This window comes from Corapipo altera, unplaced genomic scaffold, assembly GCF_003945725.1.
Source record: "Corapipo altera isolate COAL_440 unplaced genomic scaffold, ASM394572v1 1, whole genome shotgun sequence".
In the NCBI taxonomy this organism is placed as follows: Eukaryota; Metazoa; Chordata; class Aves; order Passeriformes; family Pipridae; genus Corapipo; species Corapipo altera.
Window position 1 is genome coordinate 21,504,370 of NW_020884873.1, and position 18,942 is coordinate 21,523,311.

General features: G+C 34.3%; 1 protein-coding gene across 5 annotated transcripts in view; it reads right to left on the minus strand.

Moving 5' to 3' along the window:
- Positions 1–1,751: 1,751 nt before the first annotated feature.
- Positions 1,752–18,942, minus strand: part of CFAP54 (cilia and flagella associated protein 54) — a 107,387-nt gene continuing 90,196 nt past the window's right edge. For 3 of the 5 annotated variants that reach the window (XM_027662868.1, XM_027662883.1, XM_027662856.1), the window contains 10 exons: positions 18,193–18,298; positions 17,356–17,448; positions 16,689–16,830; positions 14,373–14,573; positions 12,950–13,158; positions 9,798–9,980; positions 8,345–8,451; positions 7,353–7,542; positions 5,929–6,006; positions 1,752–3,446 (listed from right to left, as the gene is read on the minus strand). In XM_027662868.1, the coding sequence (XP_027518669.1) occupies positions 3,327–3,446; positions 5,929–6,006; positions 7,353–7,542; positions 8,345–8,451; positions 9,798–9,980; positions 12,950–13,158; positions 14,373–14,573; positions 16,689–16,830; positions 17,356–17,448; positions 18,193–18,298 (1,429 nt within the window). In that variant the 3' untranslated portion in view covers positions 1,752–3,326. The remainder of the gene's footprint in view (positions 3,447–5,928; positions 6,007–7,352; positions 7,543–8,344; positions 8,452–9,797; positions 9,981–12,949; positions 13,159–14,372; positions 14,574–16,688; positions 16,831–17,355; positions 17,449–18,192; positions 18,299–18,942) is intronic. The other 2 variants (XM_027662890.1, XM_027662875.1) reach the window with 2 other exon arrangements.

Genomic DNA, 18,942 nt, shown 5'->3' on the forward strand with positions numbered 1-18,942 from the left:
CTTTTACAGTGCATCTCAACTGAATAATAGCATAAATTCCTTTTCTCTTTCATTCAAGGATCTGCAAATATTTTCCAAATGTTGATGCAGAAAATTTCAAATCCCTCACTGATGAGGGGATTACTGTTATCTTCAAATAAAGAAACTGAGGCATAGTGAGGCTAATTACTATGATTATTTTCTTAGATTGATGTCATCAAAAAATTAGATAAAAACTTTGGCCAACAAATAATGAGTGTGAATTGGAGCTATAGTGAAATTTAAAAACCAGTCACATACAATTGAATAAATCTGTGTGAAATTACTTATTTCCACATCATAAAATTAATTTAGGCAGACATAATTTCAAGTTGCTATATATTTTTAGGCATGAAACAAATCTTGTGAATGTCTTGAATATACAACTCTATTTCAAGGGAGTAATATAACTTAAAACTATATTGAAACAGTATTTGAAAACTGAAATATTTTGAAATCCATTCAGACCTTTCAATGTTAAGCTCCCTGTTCAATTTCAATTTAAGATCTAGCATGTTCTTGATCATGCAATTATTAATTACAGGACCAGAAGCTGTTTTTGTTCACAGAATGCTTCATTCAGTTCACAGAACAGAAAATACCGAATTAATTTAAAAAACCTGAACACCTCTTTTTACTGTTCTTTAGGTCCGTATAGGTCCTTCTTGTCCCTAACCCAGGGGCTGTGCCAAAGATAAAATGGCATTCAATTCAGAATCTTTCAATTTGCCCCCACAGTGCTCTTTACTCTCTCTCTTTCCTTGCCCTGTCCCACAACTTAGCAGATAGGGAAGCACTATCCAGTCCTTTCACAGGTGTAGAATGGAGAAATATTTCAGTTAAAATTTGAAAAGAATTGGTAAAATGCCAGTGGTTCAAAGCTGCCAATGTGGTAAGTAGCCCTTCGGCATTGTTGTACAGGGCAGATCATAGATCAGACCTTCCCACAGCAGGAGGGACATCCCTTACACAGTGAAATCAAAGAAGGTGCCTTTCCTCTCTTCCTTTTTTATTTTGGAGACAGTGACACAGACAAGTATTCTATGGAAATTGAGAATGGTGCTGACACAAATTTATTCTGGTTTCACATATTGAAAGCTTTAGTCTGCATTCATCGCTAAGGAAAAAAAAGCACCCAAAATACTGTAATGCATAAAACAAGAAGCAATTTACTTTGAAATTAACTTTATACTTTTATTCTGTGCAATTACTGGAGATGTTTAGATATGAGCTTCCTCCCTTACAAGCAGATATTAACTAAAGAGTTTAATTATATGCTAAAAGAAAAATGTTTTCTCCAATACTTTCTTCTGAAACCAGCATTGAATACTTTATCCTGTGTTTATGAGAATAAAATCTGCTGCTATGGTTACAGTGAGGTCAATGTTTCAACATTATTATTTTATTGTGCTTTGTTAAAGGAGATGGTAGAAAAATATTTTTCTTTCAACAAAAATATCTTAGAAAGTATAATGTATTTTAAATGAATATGTAAAGCCTTTTATTTAATATTTCTGTTTCAAGCGTAGGAATTATAACAAGGTCCAGGTAGGCAGCATGAAAAAACACCTTGTCTGTAATAGAATTTCACTTCCATTTTCATCTGATGCTACAGTGTGTTTTACAAATATTAATTGAGCTGCACAAAAGTCTTATGATAATCCTCAAGGTGACCCCAAAGAGAAAAAGAAAGATTTATACTTTTTACAAGGAAAGACTGAACAGCTTTTTTTAAAAAAAATAGAAAAATGAGTAATGTCAATTTTATCTTTCTTGCTTTTTGAAGCACTGGAGAACAATAAACTCTTTTAATGAAAGAATAATGCTAAGGAGCATCTCCTCCAAACTGGCTGTTAGGCAGTTGAGTTAAATAATCATACTAACTCAGTTTTAAAATTGTCTTGCAAAAATACCTTCCCTATCAATTACTCAGTTTTTGCTTTCTCTTTATCATTGTATCATAATCCTTCTAACTTTCCTACTACCTACAGCATTCCAGAAGAGACGACACAAAAAATAGCACAACTTTTAAAAGCTACACGTAACACAAATACATCCAGTCTTCTTTCTTTTATAGGAATAGAGAAAAATAGCAGAAAACCTCACCCTATTTTTTCCTGTACTGATCACATTGAAGATACTCATCATGCTGAATCTTACCTCTCTCTCCCCCTCTCTCCCTCAAAGAAACTTCACTCAACCAGGTAACATTTTTCTGAAAAGAACAAGCCAAGGTAAATCTGCAATTTCCAAATAGCTCAAAATAGTTTATTGTTTTATCATTGGGCTACAATACAGGGAGAGCCTGACTGAAGTAAAAGGGACTGGCATTTTTCACAGAAAATGAACCCAGGAATGGTAACTATTAGTCCTGAATTTTCATGGCAGCATTGAAGCATAGCTAGTGATAGAACAAGTCTCACAGGTCTTCTGCCCAAATGTCCTGGTTTTTTTGCTGTTTGTTGCAAGCAAATCAGTGTAACTAGTGAAGGAGTGCCTGGCCTTGAGATTTGAGCACAACCAAAGGGCCATGAGCACTCTCTTGTGTGCAACTAACTCACTTGTTCATGTCAGGTTCTCCATCTCTAACACTGGACAAGCATATTGCCTCAGGTAGCTTTTGTTATGATTCATTTGTGTTTCTTCAGCACTTTAAAATAATATTTACAGCAACATACATAGAGGTTTAATTAGCTTTTTAGAATTATATAAAAAATGTTCTATATTGTACCATTTTATTCTTTGTACTGGCTTGGGGCGGTTAGGTTATTTGTTGTGAGTTTTTTGGTTTGGTTGTTGTGTTTTGTTTTGTTTTCCAAAAAATGCTTTGAAATTATAAAGACATCTGAATGATCACTTGCACCCTCAACAACCTGAAATGCTAGTTTCCAAACAGATATATAAAAGAACAAACTCAGTAATGATTTTAGGTCCCAAAAAAATTCTCAACCTCATAACTAACACCAACTTTTGATAACTGAAAAATCAACTTAAAAATTGCTGATGAGAATAAAACTTCTGGGAAAAAGGAGTATCTGCTAGCAAGCACTAGAAGGCTACAGACCTATTCAGCTTTTCTAAACAATAAGAAATTATTGAAAAGATAAAAAATCCTCTTATTAAGAAACTACTTTTTAAACACCTAATTTTCAAAACTATTTAGGTTTAAATATTTAAAAGTAAGAGAAAAATAAAAATTATAAAACACATCAGGAGCCAAATGTGATTAATAAAGCTGCTTCTCTAACATTAGAAATCAAGCCTACATCTATAGCACTCAGCGAATTATTGTTACTGCAAAAGAGAATTTAGTGAAGCAGAGAAATGATCCAATTGAAAAGATTTTCTTCAGTTATTATACATCCTTTGGCAGGATCAAACATGTCTTCCAAACTTGCTATTGATTGCAAAGTAACATCAAATGGGATCTGGGGAAAAAAAAAGGAAAAACTACCAAATTAATAACTTTATTAAGTTTAGAGGTACCAAAAGATACAAATAGCTCCACATTAAAGCCAGATTTCTGACCCACAATCAATAAATAAGTTAGAAATACTTATTGCCTCAGTATAAATTAATGGTTAATGACATCTCTTGCAGGAAACTAGTAAAAGAGGATTCAAGGGAGAAAATTTCTGTGAACAGTCTTGCTCACAAAGTTTATCCTTATCACCTGTAGGTAAAGTGAAGATATTAGACAAGAGCAGCAAGAATGATTAGTAATTTGGAAAGCTTTTCCTAAAATGAGAAGCTGAAAGAGTTGAGCTAACTGTAAAAGGTGAAACAGAGGGCAATGAAAAACTGGTTTGTGCGTCCATTGAACATGAAGAACTATTTAGCTGTTTTAGATATCAATGGAAAAACAATTAGGGAAGATAACTTGGAGTAGGCTACCTAGGGAGGTTAATTTTTAATGAAATTCTTTTATTTATAAATTTACTTTTAACATTTAAGATTGCAACTTCCAAATACTATACTTTGTCTCCCTCAAGGACATAGCTATTCATTAAATAGCATTGAAAACAAGCAGGCTGATCAATTTTTATTCTTAAAACAGTTTTGTCATTTAAAATGAATAATTCAATAAAAATGCACTTTTTCCATTTATAAATATAATCCAGGGCTGAATCAAAAGCACCATAAGACACAAGAACAGAAATAAGAGAATCAAAGAAGAGAAGGTGAAACATGACAGGAGTTAAAGTGTGACAGCTCAGACAGTAAGAAAACAAATACCACAAATTAGAACTGACTTTGTCCAATTAATTCACCAAAAGATGAACAACAAAAACTATGTGGTGGGAGAATGGTGTAAAACTACATATAAGCAATGTATCTGCTGCCTTCTCCTGCATGCTTGAAAACAAAGGGAATGTACTGATCCATGGTATACATAGTCCCACTCTGAGCTTTCTGTCTCTAGCTGAGGTAATGCCTGCATACAACTTATCTGAAAGTTTGGAAATACTACTTTGAAGTATGCTATACATAATGAAGGGCTGAACAGCCTACAGGTTCCATTGACTTCAGGGAAGAATGAAGATACTCAGCATCTTGAAAGATTAGGCTTCAGCTGCTCAACCAAAACTCCCATATTTAAAAGCATCTTAGTTTGAAGTCTTTATTTGAAACTTTGTGATGAAAAGCCCATTGTTCCACCTATTGAAACATTTTAGCTTGGGGAATTTAGCGAGAATAAAACAGAGCAGTAAACATCACATTCTTGCTGGAAGAACACCACTAAATCTGCTCCCTCATTTCCATCATAGACCCACAAATAGAAGCAGGCAAAGTCAAAGGAACTCACAAGAATTTAAAACAGTTCCAGGAGGTTTCCATGATTCTATGAAAGCTTGGCTGTATCTTTCCCTAGGTATCTGTCAACTCTCTCTACCATGGAAGATATTTCAATGGGACTCTGAAAAGTGCAGCTTTGCAGAATGAATGTGTGTGTATCCTGATGCATTGATAAAGCCAGACTGAGTGATATGAAGGTCTGAGAGTCATTTGAGAGAGAACTTCAGGAGGGGTAACAAGGGGTGGCAAGAATGGTGCAGTATGGGAAATATGGACTCTTAGGTACCGGACTGCAGGACACGCAGCACAGTGTTACAGACTCTCTCTTCTGCAATAGGCTACTAGCCCAACTGTTCTCACATAAAACTCAGGATCTTCTTCTGGTAGGAAGAACTACCTGGCTGGAAGTCTACAGTGGATGCCTTATCATTATCATTCCATTGTGAACAATTAAAGGTAAGATATTTGAGGATTAGTTGAAGGAGTGATATGTTACAGTGAATTCCAAAATCTTCCTTGGAGTCCCTTGAGCCCTGGCAGCTGTGGCGCTTTCCTGATCTCCCTACAGTGGCCGAGTACACTGAACCACACTGCTGCTCGTTATGGGCCAGTTCCCATAATCTCCTCTGGGATACTGACTACAGCTGGGTAACAAAATGAATGCAACAGGCTGGACAAAAAAATGGCATGCTAGCTCTGAGAACATGTCATGGGCAAGGCAGAGAAAGCTAAAGAAAATAGAATGAAAGCCTGAATAACTGCAAAAATGCAAGGATGGAAGGAAAGTGATTTGGCAATTGAATCATGGAAATTCACTGGAGTCTGTGTAAACAATGACCAGAGAATGGTGGACAACCTATGTTAACCATTGTAAGCAAGATTCACTTTTAATACATTTTTGTATGGATGAATAGGTGATTCTAATGAACAGTGAAGATATTCATAGTTTGTAATCTTGCACATTTGTATTTAAAAATAAAACCCAAACAGAAAGCCCAAAAATGTATGAGAAAAAATGGGAGGATACTTAAGGGTATAATTCATGTTCCAGTTTAACTAAACAATTGTTTTATTGTAGAGAACAGATTTTTACTCTTAATAAGAACAGCATACCTCAGTTAATGGTGAGGACAGGGCTGGAACAACAGACAGCAATGCTTTGACTTCAGATAAACACCTTTTAGCCATTTCCTAATGGTATAAAATAAGAAAAAACTAATGCTGTACTATCAGTCTCCTCCAATAAGCTAACAGATGGCTCAGCCTTACAAAATTTTTCAGAACATTCAAGTTTTAGGTTATTCTAATTGAATTCACAGCAAAATAAACTTTAGCTGATGAATATAAATTTTCTGCAACACAAACAGTTGTGTTTGCAGCACAAACACAAGTGCCCAAACTTTGTAGTTTCTACTGAGGCAAAATTGCCCCTGGTTCAGGTTTTAAATCCAGTGACTGAGCATACTTTTTCTACGTGTTTACTGAAGACATTATAAACAAACACCTTGACAAGGTTATATTTATATATGTATAATGCATGACATGTTAATCTTATTAGTATTCTAAATATTGCTTTTCCAATTACTGACATATATTAATGAAAGTTTGAGCAAACCCCTTCAGGTAATCAGAAACACCCACTAAAGGACAGCTCTGTCTACCCTCCCGAGAACTATGATTGGCCAAAATACCATTTGTTCTCCAAGCTGGGCAAAATACAGCCTCATAATAATGGTACAGTGCACAACTGTCACTGTTTCACAGCATCCATCACACAAAGTGACAGCCTCTACATCATTAATCATTTCATATAATAGATATAAAGAGAATCCTGTCACATGATAAATGTCTCCCACTTTGAAAATAAACGTCTATTTTGCCTTGGCATTTATCAAGCAGCAGTTATGCTGTGGCAACATTCTATTCCAATGACATTATCTCAAACAGACCATATGGAAAATTCTGAAATTACCTTTTTTGTATGTGTATGTGGGGAGAGTTATTTGCTTATGGACAATATTCAGCTTTGCTAATAAAAAGAAAAGAAGAAGGTGGCATAGAGAAAATGAAAATAAATTCACTGTCAGTTTTAGTCCTCTCTCAATGACATTATTAGAAGGTTCTTATTTCAGAAACCACCACTGCCACTGCCTGTTTTGCATTGAAGATGTTTAACTGATTTTTAAAAAGCACTTTCAGGTTGATCGCCTTGCTGATTTAACACAGAGCCAAGCCTTTTCTGATGTAGATTACTATAAATTAGGCACCAGTTTCCAAATCTATGTACCTGAAGATGTAGCCTTTATTTTCAAGTGAAAGGTGAGAAAATGCTGGTTTTTTTGTAAAGTGACAAGCAATATATAAGGAAGACAAAAAGTTAAATATTAAATTAAGAGTGTAAGTATTTCAACATTTCTTGAAAGGGGTGAGTGAAACTTAATGTCTGTGTTTATGCCTGCCTTCCAAGTTACCTGTCATTTATTTCCCCAAAACAGACATTTTAAATAAAGCCAGAAATATTTAAGAGCAGGACTTACTTCTGTTTTTTCATCAAGATGCACTTTTGCAACACTCATTTGGGAGTTTTTTGAAGGACTTATCTCCAAAATTTCACTCTGTTCAAGAAAACCTGTAGATTCTAAAGCTGATGACAAACTTTTAGAACTTTGCATCAATATTTTAACTTGCTCCTTCAGATTAGACAGTTTCTTCCGTAAAGAAATAATTCTGAAAGAAAACAAGGTTTTTTCATTATTGCTGTTATAAAACAACAATATTTGTTGTTTCCAGTTTATAATTAAGCTGACCTTGCTTTTATCACATATTGATTAGGTTCTACATTTTCTCACATTTCAGAACCGATCTCATAATTTTACAAAAATAAGTTTTTCATTAAAGAAAGTGGAGATATGGAATGCATTAGCTTTTTTACCATTAAAAATTATAAGAAGTATTATTTTAGGAACACCTGTCTAAGAAGTTTTTTTCATCCAACCAGTACAAGAGCGGCAGAGGCTGCAACTCTTCTTGGCCTGTTATTCCTTCCCTTCCACCTGCTTAGTAGTCCCAAAAATTTTGAGGCTAGATGAATGACAAGGAAGAAGTAATGAAAAATGCCACACGAAGTAAAAATAAGGGCTGCATCTGGGGCTACAACTGAGAAAAATCGTTGCACACTCAGAGTTGTAATATGAGGTGGAGAAACTACTTGATCCAGTGAGAGAGTGAGAATAAGTGCTGGGACTGCTTCTTAGATCTGCTATGTTGCTATGTTAGTGTATATTATTAGCACATGTTTCTCAGTTCTTTAAGATCAAAACTAACATGCTAATGCATTGAAAAAGCATTTGTTTGGATGGGTTTAACACTTTGTACAACATCTTACAGTTTTTATAGTGAAAAGCAAAAATGTATGCTTTTAAAGATTTATAGCTCTTTGATATTTTGTACTTTATTTTCTCTCATCCTAAATGGTTGACTGATCTTTAATACAGCATGAAATAACAGGATAAAGTCAGTGATTATTTACCTAGCCAATGGAATCCACAAGTGGCCTGAAAACACAGACATTGGACTGAAAATCTTGATGTTGCTAATCTTGACAGGCTGTGTATTATAAGCATAAAGTAGCAAAACCTGTAAAAAAGAAGGAATGGCTAAGGTGACATGCAATATGGTATAGAAGACCTGAGCTATTTCAGTGATACAAGATTATAATAAATATCAAATACAGTGTATTGATGAAATTGTAGATAACTGACCTTTAAAAACAAGGGGAGTGTGACCTCATATGAATTTGTGCTATACTCAGTTTTTATAGGCTTAAAGCAATATAATTATTAATATAATTTCTGTGGGTTTGAAAATCAGTGATACCCCATAGACTCATCATCAAAATCCCACTGTTGTCCTGGTCAATCAGTCCCACTGACACTCATATCCAAAGTTCCAACTGAAGTTAGGCTGAACAGAGAGCTTTTACTGAATTTCCAAAGGCCCTATGTAATTAGCTAAATTTCCTATACGGCCTTGTGCATGGCTGTCATCATACCAGGTTTAAGTCCATGAAGTGTGCATAACTCACCAATCTAATAAAGCTGCATCAGTATAAGAAAATTAAACAGAATGTTCTTATCTTTCACTGCAATAGTTTGCTAGTATGATTGAAAATATGCTTCCTAGTGGTAGCTGAATATTTTGACTATATGGAGAATGCCAAGAGTATGGCATTCATGTATTAGGTGTTCTGAAGAGTTGTCTCTTGACCTCTACTAATCTGTATGGCCATGCTAAAGTAACCTGCAAAACTATATTAAGAAGTACATTATTTGCATTAACTCCACAGGGCATCTATAGCTTACTAATAGTGTTAAAAGGGTCTAATAGAAATTCAGACACTGATCTGCTATGCCAAAAAGTTTGCAGATCGTGGATTTCTATTGCAGAAGCAGAAATTTTACCTACACATTGTTCCCTTGTTTAAACATAAAACAAATTCTACGTCCTAGTCTCTTGCTTTCCTGCAGCCCTTCCATCTCTTTTATCTTTCATGTTTAGTCTGATCCTTTAGGAAAATGAGGTTTACAAAATCCCATTTTCCTTGTATATATATATATTTCCTTTTCTAACAGCCTCCCATCAAACTATTATTTGACTGTATCAGTCAGCTCTAACCAAACTTAACAGTGGGGATCTTAAAGACATCACGGATCTGCAACAGGCATGAATACAACATGGCCTGGAAGCTCTGTATGCTAAACAAAGTATTTTTTCTGGCCTGCCAACAAAAAACTGTCAGGGCATTCTGTTTTCCTGCAGAGCAGGCTTGAGGCACAGTAAATATATAGCTCCCTGCTGTCCAGCTTGCCTACCAGGATATGTATAATTCAATTAAAAAGCTGATCAGTCGTAACATAAATATTCATTGGAAATGAGATTTAATTTGTTCCAATACCTAAGGAACTGCTTTGCCCTAGTTATACCTTAGTTTCTGTATCATTTGATGGCTTTGCCATAGAAGAAATGTACCACTGAATGTTAATTTCCTTATTTGAAGCATTTGCTGCCCTACTCTCAATGTGACTGTCTTCTGCGATGACAGAAACTGGAGAAGCTATCCTCACATGTGACACTTCTGATGTCATTTCTGTAACTTCAAGAGAAATCTGAAACACAAAAATTTAAATTATATTTTCTCTAGTGAAACATGCAAAATCTCTTATAGTATCTTCTAGAATTGGTAGGACTTTCACTCCTGCACAAATATATGCTCATTTAGATAAATGGGTGGTTTTCAAAGGTGTCCATTTCACCAAGTTAAGGCTTTTCAAAGCTCACACAATGAGACATTTCTAAAGGTAATGCAAAGCATCTTTGGGCTGGCTTAGAGAACCCACATTAATAATGATTGTTGCCTTTGACTTAGAATCATCATGGCATTATGTTTTTTGCCCAAATCTATTATTTGACATGCTGATCATACAAAATATGCTGCTGCAAAAGTAATGTCAGCTATATATTGGTAATTAAAATAGCATTCTGAATGTTAGAATAATGCTTTATTTATGTTTACCTATCTGTTTTCTCATTATCTGTGCAACTAACAAAGGGTGATACCTGCTGAAAATTCCGTCACTTAATTTTTGAGAATTCATTGTATTAACTAAAATACATAGAGAACATTAGCAGGCCATTCATCAAATAGTTACTGTTGGCTGTATTTACCAGGGAAGTAATGGAGGAAAACTGTCAACCAACATTCATTCGTGAACAAAAGCTTTCTTAAAATTTGTGAAACATTTGATTTAAAAGCTGAACAGCACCACACCATCTCTACTTTTTAGTGTTACGCAGCTATGCAAAGACAAAGAATAGCAGCCAAACAATGGCATTTTGTGGGAATATGGAAGCTATTTGAAAAGGTCCTCAGTGTCTCCATCATTGATTCCAAAATGTGGATACTGAAAACAGCTGCCTGGGGAGTTAGTTGTTTTCAAATTTTGAATGTTGATTGCTGGAAAAAAAGGAAGAATTTTACAAACTTTATTTTCAGAAGATACAGCTCGTGACCAATATAGGGCAGTAAATGCAAGTGAGCAGAACACAGATTTTTCACAATAACTTAATCTTACGTCATAAAGCCACTTAACATCCCACATCAAAATTTAGTAGAAGGGAAGATAAAGCAGAATCCATGCGTGGGAAGTCATGTGTTTGAGTATATGGATATGCCTTCAGTAGGCAGTGATAACTTTGGCCATAACCCATGGTATGCCATGAGATGTGCATGGATGACCCACCTACTACAACCATCATTTTACATAGTTCAGGAATGAAACATCCACTATCCTGCTAGCATGGAGTGTAAACAAAATTAGGAGAAAAAACATATATGGAGGTGGGAACAACCTAATTTATGCTGTGCCCCTGAACTAGACCTCTTAAAATTCCCTTTTATGCTATATATTTCTTTCTAAAATATGTGCTATGTTTCCTTTTTTGCTGAACTGCATCTTTTGGTTTTTACATCATATTGAATCTTTTTGAGAGAGGATATTACAACTGCTCTTGACAAACTGGAGTGTTGCTGAATTACATACATAAATATTTGTCTGTTCAACTTTCTCGAAAGCCTGAAAACAACGAATTATCTTAGTTAAATGTTTCCAGTCCTACAGACTATCATGGAGTGGAATAAAAAACAGGACAGAGAATTTTAATTAGACTTAATGTAATTTGGATTCTTTGTTCAGCGGACCTGAAAAAAACTTCAAGAATAAAAAAGAGAATTACAAAGACACATGTAAGTGAACATAAAAATCATTCTTTCAAAAACTACATCTTTTTGTGCTGTTAAAAATCCCAGTACTAAATTACATTTTTAAAATAACTTATGCAGCCTTCTGAATAGTAAAGGATTCTAAAAATGTTGTGATAAAATCAATGAAGCTTAGCATTAAAAAAAGTAAGAGCTTTATGCTTGTTAGGTGTCTACAATAGCGAAGCTAACACATGATTATGCAGCTTGCACCCGTCACGAACATGACAGTGAGCTCTGAAGCTTATTATTCCATGACACTGTAATACTAATTATGTCAAAAAAAGAACAGACAGAGTAAAATAATTTTTGATATATGATGGCTGTTATAAATGTCACATACCATATATTTACAATTTATTCAGTGGCATAGTCAGCTCTTTGTTGGGAAATGAGTAATGATATGCTGTCCAACACTGCAGAAAGTTCACCAACTCTAGAAGAGCTATCACAAAAGTATTTTTATTCATTTTTATAAGATACCAAGTTCTCCATCCTGAAGGCTTCCCTGTCTCCATCTAATACTGAATATAATAGGTAAAAAATAAGCCACAAACCTTTCAGTTTAATTTTTTAGTGTTAGGATAATTGTTGATGTGAGAAGTGGGATGGAGAAACTTTGAAGACAATTATTTTTACATTGGACAAACTTCATTCAATGTTCAATACCTGTGCCATGGACAGCATAGACTCCAGAATTCCAATTCAGGTTTTATCTGAGTAATATATTCTGAGTTGCCTACATTTTAAAGCTCAAATAGGTTGTTTGCAAGCCAGAGATCTAAAAAGGTTGATTTTCTAACTGGATGATAATAAGTGAAAAAAATTGGTACACAAGGCCTTCAACAAATTTTGAGAAAATATAACATATATTTTTGGAAATCGTGTTTTCATTATAGACCAAATTAACAATATAGAGACTTGTACATATAAATTACAAAACAAACATCAGGACATTTTTGGTTTGAAACATGGAGACCTACAAGATTTAAAGCCTCAGTCCTACTGAGTAGAGGAGCCAACTTAATTAACTAATAAAAAAATATCCTTTTAAATATCATTCTGCCTAATCTTCTAATGTCTAAATACACTGGCTGTGGGATCGAGATCACTTTTGCAGGAATGAATAACACATAGTTATTTGCATTTGTTAACTAAGTACTTCGCTGCTTGCACAGGATTTTGGTTTTATACTGATCCTCTGCATAATGAATTTCATTTTTCTCTAGTGCTCCCAGAAATATCACCATTGGAACTATCAATTCTGAATGAAATAACAGTATTATATTTTTGGAACATCAAAAAGAACAGAAGTACCTCTGAAGAATCAGCTGGCCTACTGAGTGGCAATTCTATGTCATGTAGCTCTTCTGGAAAATTTTCAAGACAACATATTGAATATTCAAACAAATTTTCTTTAAGAAAGGAACGCATTTCTGCTATGCGTAGAACAATTCCTGTGTCAGAAACAAAACTAAGGTGTCCATCTCTTGCAGAAAGTGATCCAGGTCCTGAGTTAGGGGCAGCTTTGAAAAGAGAAGTTTTTCTTACATCATTATTTGCCATTAAAATGTAAAGTTTCTACATCTAATCTATACTCATAACTTTTGAAAATAAACAATGTAAACAGATTCAATATCAAAGAAATGGATTTCCAACAATTATACTGATTGTCCTTAAATATTACTAGCTTATGCTATTTGTATTGTAATTTTTCACCAGTGGTCTGATAATGAAACAAGCTCTGTCTGGATATTACAAAGTAGCATAAAATGGGAGGTGCAATTTTGAAGTTTAGGTACTTAAATTCAGATGTGTAAGCACCAGTATGTTCAGTAGGTATCTAAGTACCCACCAGAATAAAGGCATATTTAGTCAATACAGTCAAAATAAGCTTTAAGGACTTTCAAGACCCCAGTTTAGACAACTAGAGGCTGATCAGCTGAGTTGCTCCCTAGGCAAACTGAGACATATATGCACATTTTGACACTTACTGTCCTTATAGCTCCATGGTGAGCCAGAATACTTTCCCTTCACTTGGTGCTGCAAGTTAAAAACCCATCCCTCTCTGAAATTATTATTTTCACAGTTGCTAGATTTCTCTCTAAACAGCACCTACATGTACACTCTAATTTTGTTCTCACCTATCAGGTCATCATTTGTATATCCAGAAGCTGGCCATCACATGTAGATGCATAGTATTAGGGCCTTGTAATTAATGAATTCTTAGTTTGTTTGAAAGGTCCTATCTATTACCATAGATTATTATAGCAAAATAACCCAAGTACATAGATCACATCTGGGGTTTTAAGTAAAAACACATTCAATCATGCTCAGCCTTCCCAGCTACACTAGACTCAGTTCTCAAGAACAGTACCTCAAACTGAACAGATTTATTTCTGATGGGACTTAAGTTTGATGTATCTAGAACTAAAAACAATATCGATTATAAATTTTTTAAAAATGCTTCAGATATAGTAATAAAAATTAAGTTTTGAGGGGGCTTTTCTGGTTTTGTGAAGGCTTATGAATACCTATGTAGAAAAGTAGTAATATCTTCACTTAAAGCACTTGTAATCTGACATAAATCTTGATTTCAGTGAAGATATTTCTGCAATTAGAGAATTTACAGGAAATCAAAATTAGGCTATTTCAGATAGCCTTTGAATATGACTCTGTTGGCCCTCAAGAACAGTATCTCACCAATGGCAGTTTTCTAGAAGAAAATAAAAATACATACCAAATTGAAGGTTTGTGTTAGAAAGCCTTTTTAAATAACTGTGGTAGCGAATTAGGTGAACCCATGTTATCACATCTTTCTTCTCACTGGCCTTGGTGGCAAGACTTTCTGTTCCTTCACTTTCACTCTGCTTGTCTTCTGTGATTTGGTTGTTTTCAGTAGAAGATGCTTTGGGACTTTCAGAGACAACATTGTATCCATCTGCAAATCCAACAAGAATTCAGGAACACGCATTAAGTGGTTGGAATTCCAAAGCTATTTCTGCATTGTGTTTGAATTGACCAGTCTGTAACTTGTGAACTTGGTTATGTTTTTCATATAAGGAAAATTCTTTCTATTCTGCTTTAATATTAGTGGAAAAATTAAAGAAATTGTTTCTCAGATCATGGTCAGGAACCTGAGTGGACCTTGCAAGCAGTTAAAAGGAGTAGACAACAAGGTCTGAGAAAAGGAGAAAGCAAGGTGCTTTCTCTCCCTCTGAATTTTCATATAAACCCATTCTTTCTACACACAGTTCAATAAAAGACATTTACAAAATGGAAACAATACAAGGAGTCATCACTCACAACAGTTGAACTTCCCGGTTATACTGACCTGAACTCAGTACACTTACGTATTCTGAAATGTTTATTGTTACCTTCAATCCAGTCCCTTTCAGATATTAAGCACATTTTCCATTAAATGTGTTCTTGGTTGTGGAATAAAACAAAAAATAATATTTTCTTTGGGCTACCTTAAAGTCATACTTATGCAAAAAGAGGAAAAAAATACCAGTACAAGTATCACTATATCACTGCTTATATTCAATATTTTTTTCACTGTATTAGTACATGGCTCTCTCAAAAGCATACAAAATTCTTCTGCTGTTTCTCAGTCCAAACTGAACAAACATTATGTTATAGTAATTCCTAATAGTAAACTTCCAGAAAATAATTATGACTGCTTGTATAAAATCTGAATGTCTCTATTATTCCTGACATTTCACTGTCAATTCCAAAAGTTAAAATGGCCACATTGTTTATAAATGAAAACTTAAACAAGTTGTTTCACATAGGGTTTTACAGAAAATATTTAGGGTGCTATGCTGATAATTTCCATTTTAATCTACCTTTTCATATTTTAGCCTACTATTGCTTTTCTACATTTTCTATTCTTCTTTGTATTAGCTAACAGACCTATCAGGAGAAACACCTGCTGCATTTGGTAAAAGAAGAAATTATCTGTAATTATAAGCAAATAGAGCTACTACAAAACAATCAGATTGATGGGAAGTCTTAGCATACAACACTTGTTTTCATAAACCAATCAAAACACATATGTTTAAACACTGTACAGTAAGCAGACATTGCTCAGCTTTGCCAGCAGCTATCAGGCAGAGAAATTCAGTCTTTGTCAGACACTGGGGATGATTGAAATTAAGCCAGTGAACAAAAATTTTATCACTAAATTAACAGTTCCCGGTTTAAAAGTAAATATGGATATTTTGCCTTAGCGTTTATATAACATCTAGCAATCATTATTCCAGTATTCCTAGTTTCACTGTTGGGTTTTTTTTAAAATCAAAAACTTCCATTTCATCATCTCCATTAGCTGAAAAATAAATGCAGAAGTTAGAGATAAACCGGGCAAAGTTCTACCAAGCTAATGGAAGCATCTCTAAATGATAATCCATTGGACTGAAAAGACAGTGAAAATTATACTGACTTTTACTTTTAGAATAGAGTACCCAGGCAGATGACTTTGTAAGAGTTTGGGCTTGTTGGTTTTAGTGGGCTTTGTTCGTTTTGGGTTTGGGTTTTTTTGCGGTGGGATGATGATTCAGGGAGAGACAAGCTATTCAACACCAACATCTCTTTGCAAAATCAAGAGTAAAACTGAGGATCTCCAAGGAAAGCTAATATACCTAGGGAAAAAAAATCAGTTATAAGTCAGTGATTGAAGAGAAAAAGCAGTGATGACTGATGGGGGGGCCCAAGACTTACTTTAGAAGTCTGGGGAAGTCCTGTAACAAAGGAGCACCTGTTTTTACAAAATTATGGTAGTATGTGCATTCTGTCTTTCTGAGCCACAATATGCAAACAACGAATTTTTCTTAACATATTGAACACACGCACAGGCTGATACTTGAAGACCCATTAAGTTTCTACTTAATATTTTGTACTGCTATGCAGGATGAGGATTTTGCTTTTACTTTCCAAAACTGATTCATAATTTTTCAAAAATTAAAATTAGATATTAAATGTATTACTAGATTACATGGCATATATAGCTTATTAGTTATTTAATGTTCTGATATTACTAGGTATAAAGGAATACCACATAAGAAATCTCTGTATGAAGAAAGAAGATCCATAGAAGCAAATTCCGGGATTTTCTGTTGCACTTCATCCTTTATGCTGTGTTCTTTAACGCTCTTCATTCCAATTAATAGCTGAGAAGCAAGCACAGCTTCACTGACCTAAGAATAATATTTATTTTATTCAGAACCAGTTCACTATGATATTTATATAGATTTAAAAATATTAGAGTAGCAAAATGATGAAAAAATTAATTATTAAACACACCATATTTTTAAAAGTCAGGAAATTATTTTTTTTTTTGACATATGGTACACATTATACTTAAATAAATCATTACTGCTGACAGCCTAATTACTACATAAGTGATTTCAAACCAGATATCCTCATCTGGATGCCACTGGTGTCTACCCACATGTCAAACACATGTGCACACGTATCAGGTCGTGTGCTGTTTTATTTGCACTGAACCCACGTTGAATTAAACAGAGTCAGATCTGTCTAAGAGAGATTAAACATGCTATTCAGACTGTTCCATTTTAATTGCCTCAAATATTACCCATGCCAGAAATTTCAGGAAATCTTAATACTTCTCTTGTTTGCACTGTCATGTTTGTTTGTGTAAGTAGTGTAAGATAAAATGTTAAAAAAACCCCAAAAACTACTCTTCAGAATATTGCACCAACCTTTGTAGCAGCTCTTATTGCAATCCAGGCTTGTCCTTTGTAGACTTCTGATTTCAAAGCCTCCTCAGGAGAATAGAGTTCTCCAGAAGAGTTCTAAAATTATACACCAGTTCATAATTAGGATTCTAAATATATTATGGTAAAATACATTTTAAACATAGAAAAAAGTCCTCCTACTTAATAATTCTTTTATTTGCAAGTTGTAAAAACTGGCATTGATTGCAAATCCATGGATTAATTGCTAAAAATGAAAAAAATTATCCAGAGCATACTAACTGGCTGCTCCTGAAAAACTTTCTCAGAGCAGCTCATACTATGGTCACTACTGCATACATTTTTGCTATGATTTTCCATTTTCTGGAATCTTAATTACCTCTTTTCTCTAACGTTAAACATTTTGCTTTCCATCTATGGCTTCAAGGAATTAAAACATGGTTAAAGACAATTATTTTTCTCATGCTGTCATTCATATTTGTATGGAAAAATTGAACTCTAGTGAAGTACAAATATTAGCATTTACAAAACCAAGTTTAAATGTCATGTTTTCTTTGCAAGGTACAAATTAATTCATACATAATTGGAATTGAAAACACTGTTGGTTCTGTGTCTTCCTAATATTTTAAATATTATCAGTCATTGCAATAAACATCAGAAATAACATCAAACAAGATTAAATTCTACTATATGATTTCTTTGTGTGATTTTTCTAGGAGGATTTTCAGCATCAGTATGATTTATAAGTCACTGCAAGTAATAATATGGCAAGGTGCACAATGTTCTAGCAGAAATATATTTCCTGCTTTGAAGAGGCCACTACTCAAAAGATAGAAAACATACACTTGATTTGGAAGGCACCATCTCATCTGTCTGTGATACAGCCTCATTATTTGTGGCAAAATGCAAATATAATAGTGCTATTTCAAGGTATGACCGTCTTATTAACCTGTAAGAAACAATACACAGAACAATCAACATTACTATCAAACTCAGCATTACAATGATAAAATCTGACTTTTGCATAAGACCAGCCAGGTAGCCTCACCAAATAAATAATTCATCCAGCCCTCATCATCTACTTAAAGTGTACCTTCTTTCAGAAAGCCATGGGATCCTGTTTTAAAGTCATGTGAATCTAAAACATCTCTATTGTATGCTTAAAAAATAATACATTGATTTATCAGCATATCAAATATAATTTGCATTATGTGCAACAAATATTCTGTAAATGAATTGCAAATGTTTACTATGAAAACCATAATTCTGCAAGGGAAGTGATCTTTCTGTACTACGTCTCTTCCTTCCTCAAGTTAAGACATATATCCGTTGTCCTGGTTTCCCTGTAACACAGGTGGCTGAATTTGGATACAGGTCCTCAGTCAAACTCTTGCAAGAATCAGCAAAAATACCCACAGTGACCAAAACAGTCTTTTGTTTCCTCATTGGGCTCAGCTGAGGAACCTTCTTAGTTCTGAGTTCTGTACCAGAATACCTTACATCTCCAGATAGCGCTCACTAATTCCTGCTCTCTGCCTGTGCTTCCTCTTTTCAGTGATTTTTACAGTAGTATTGTAAACCAAGCAAAAATCA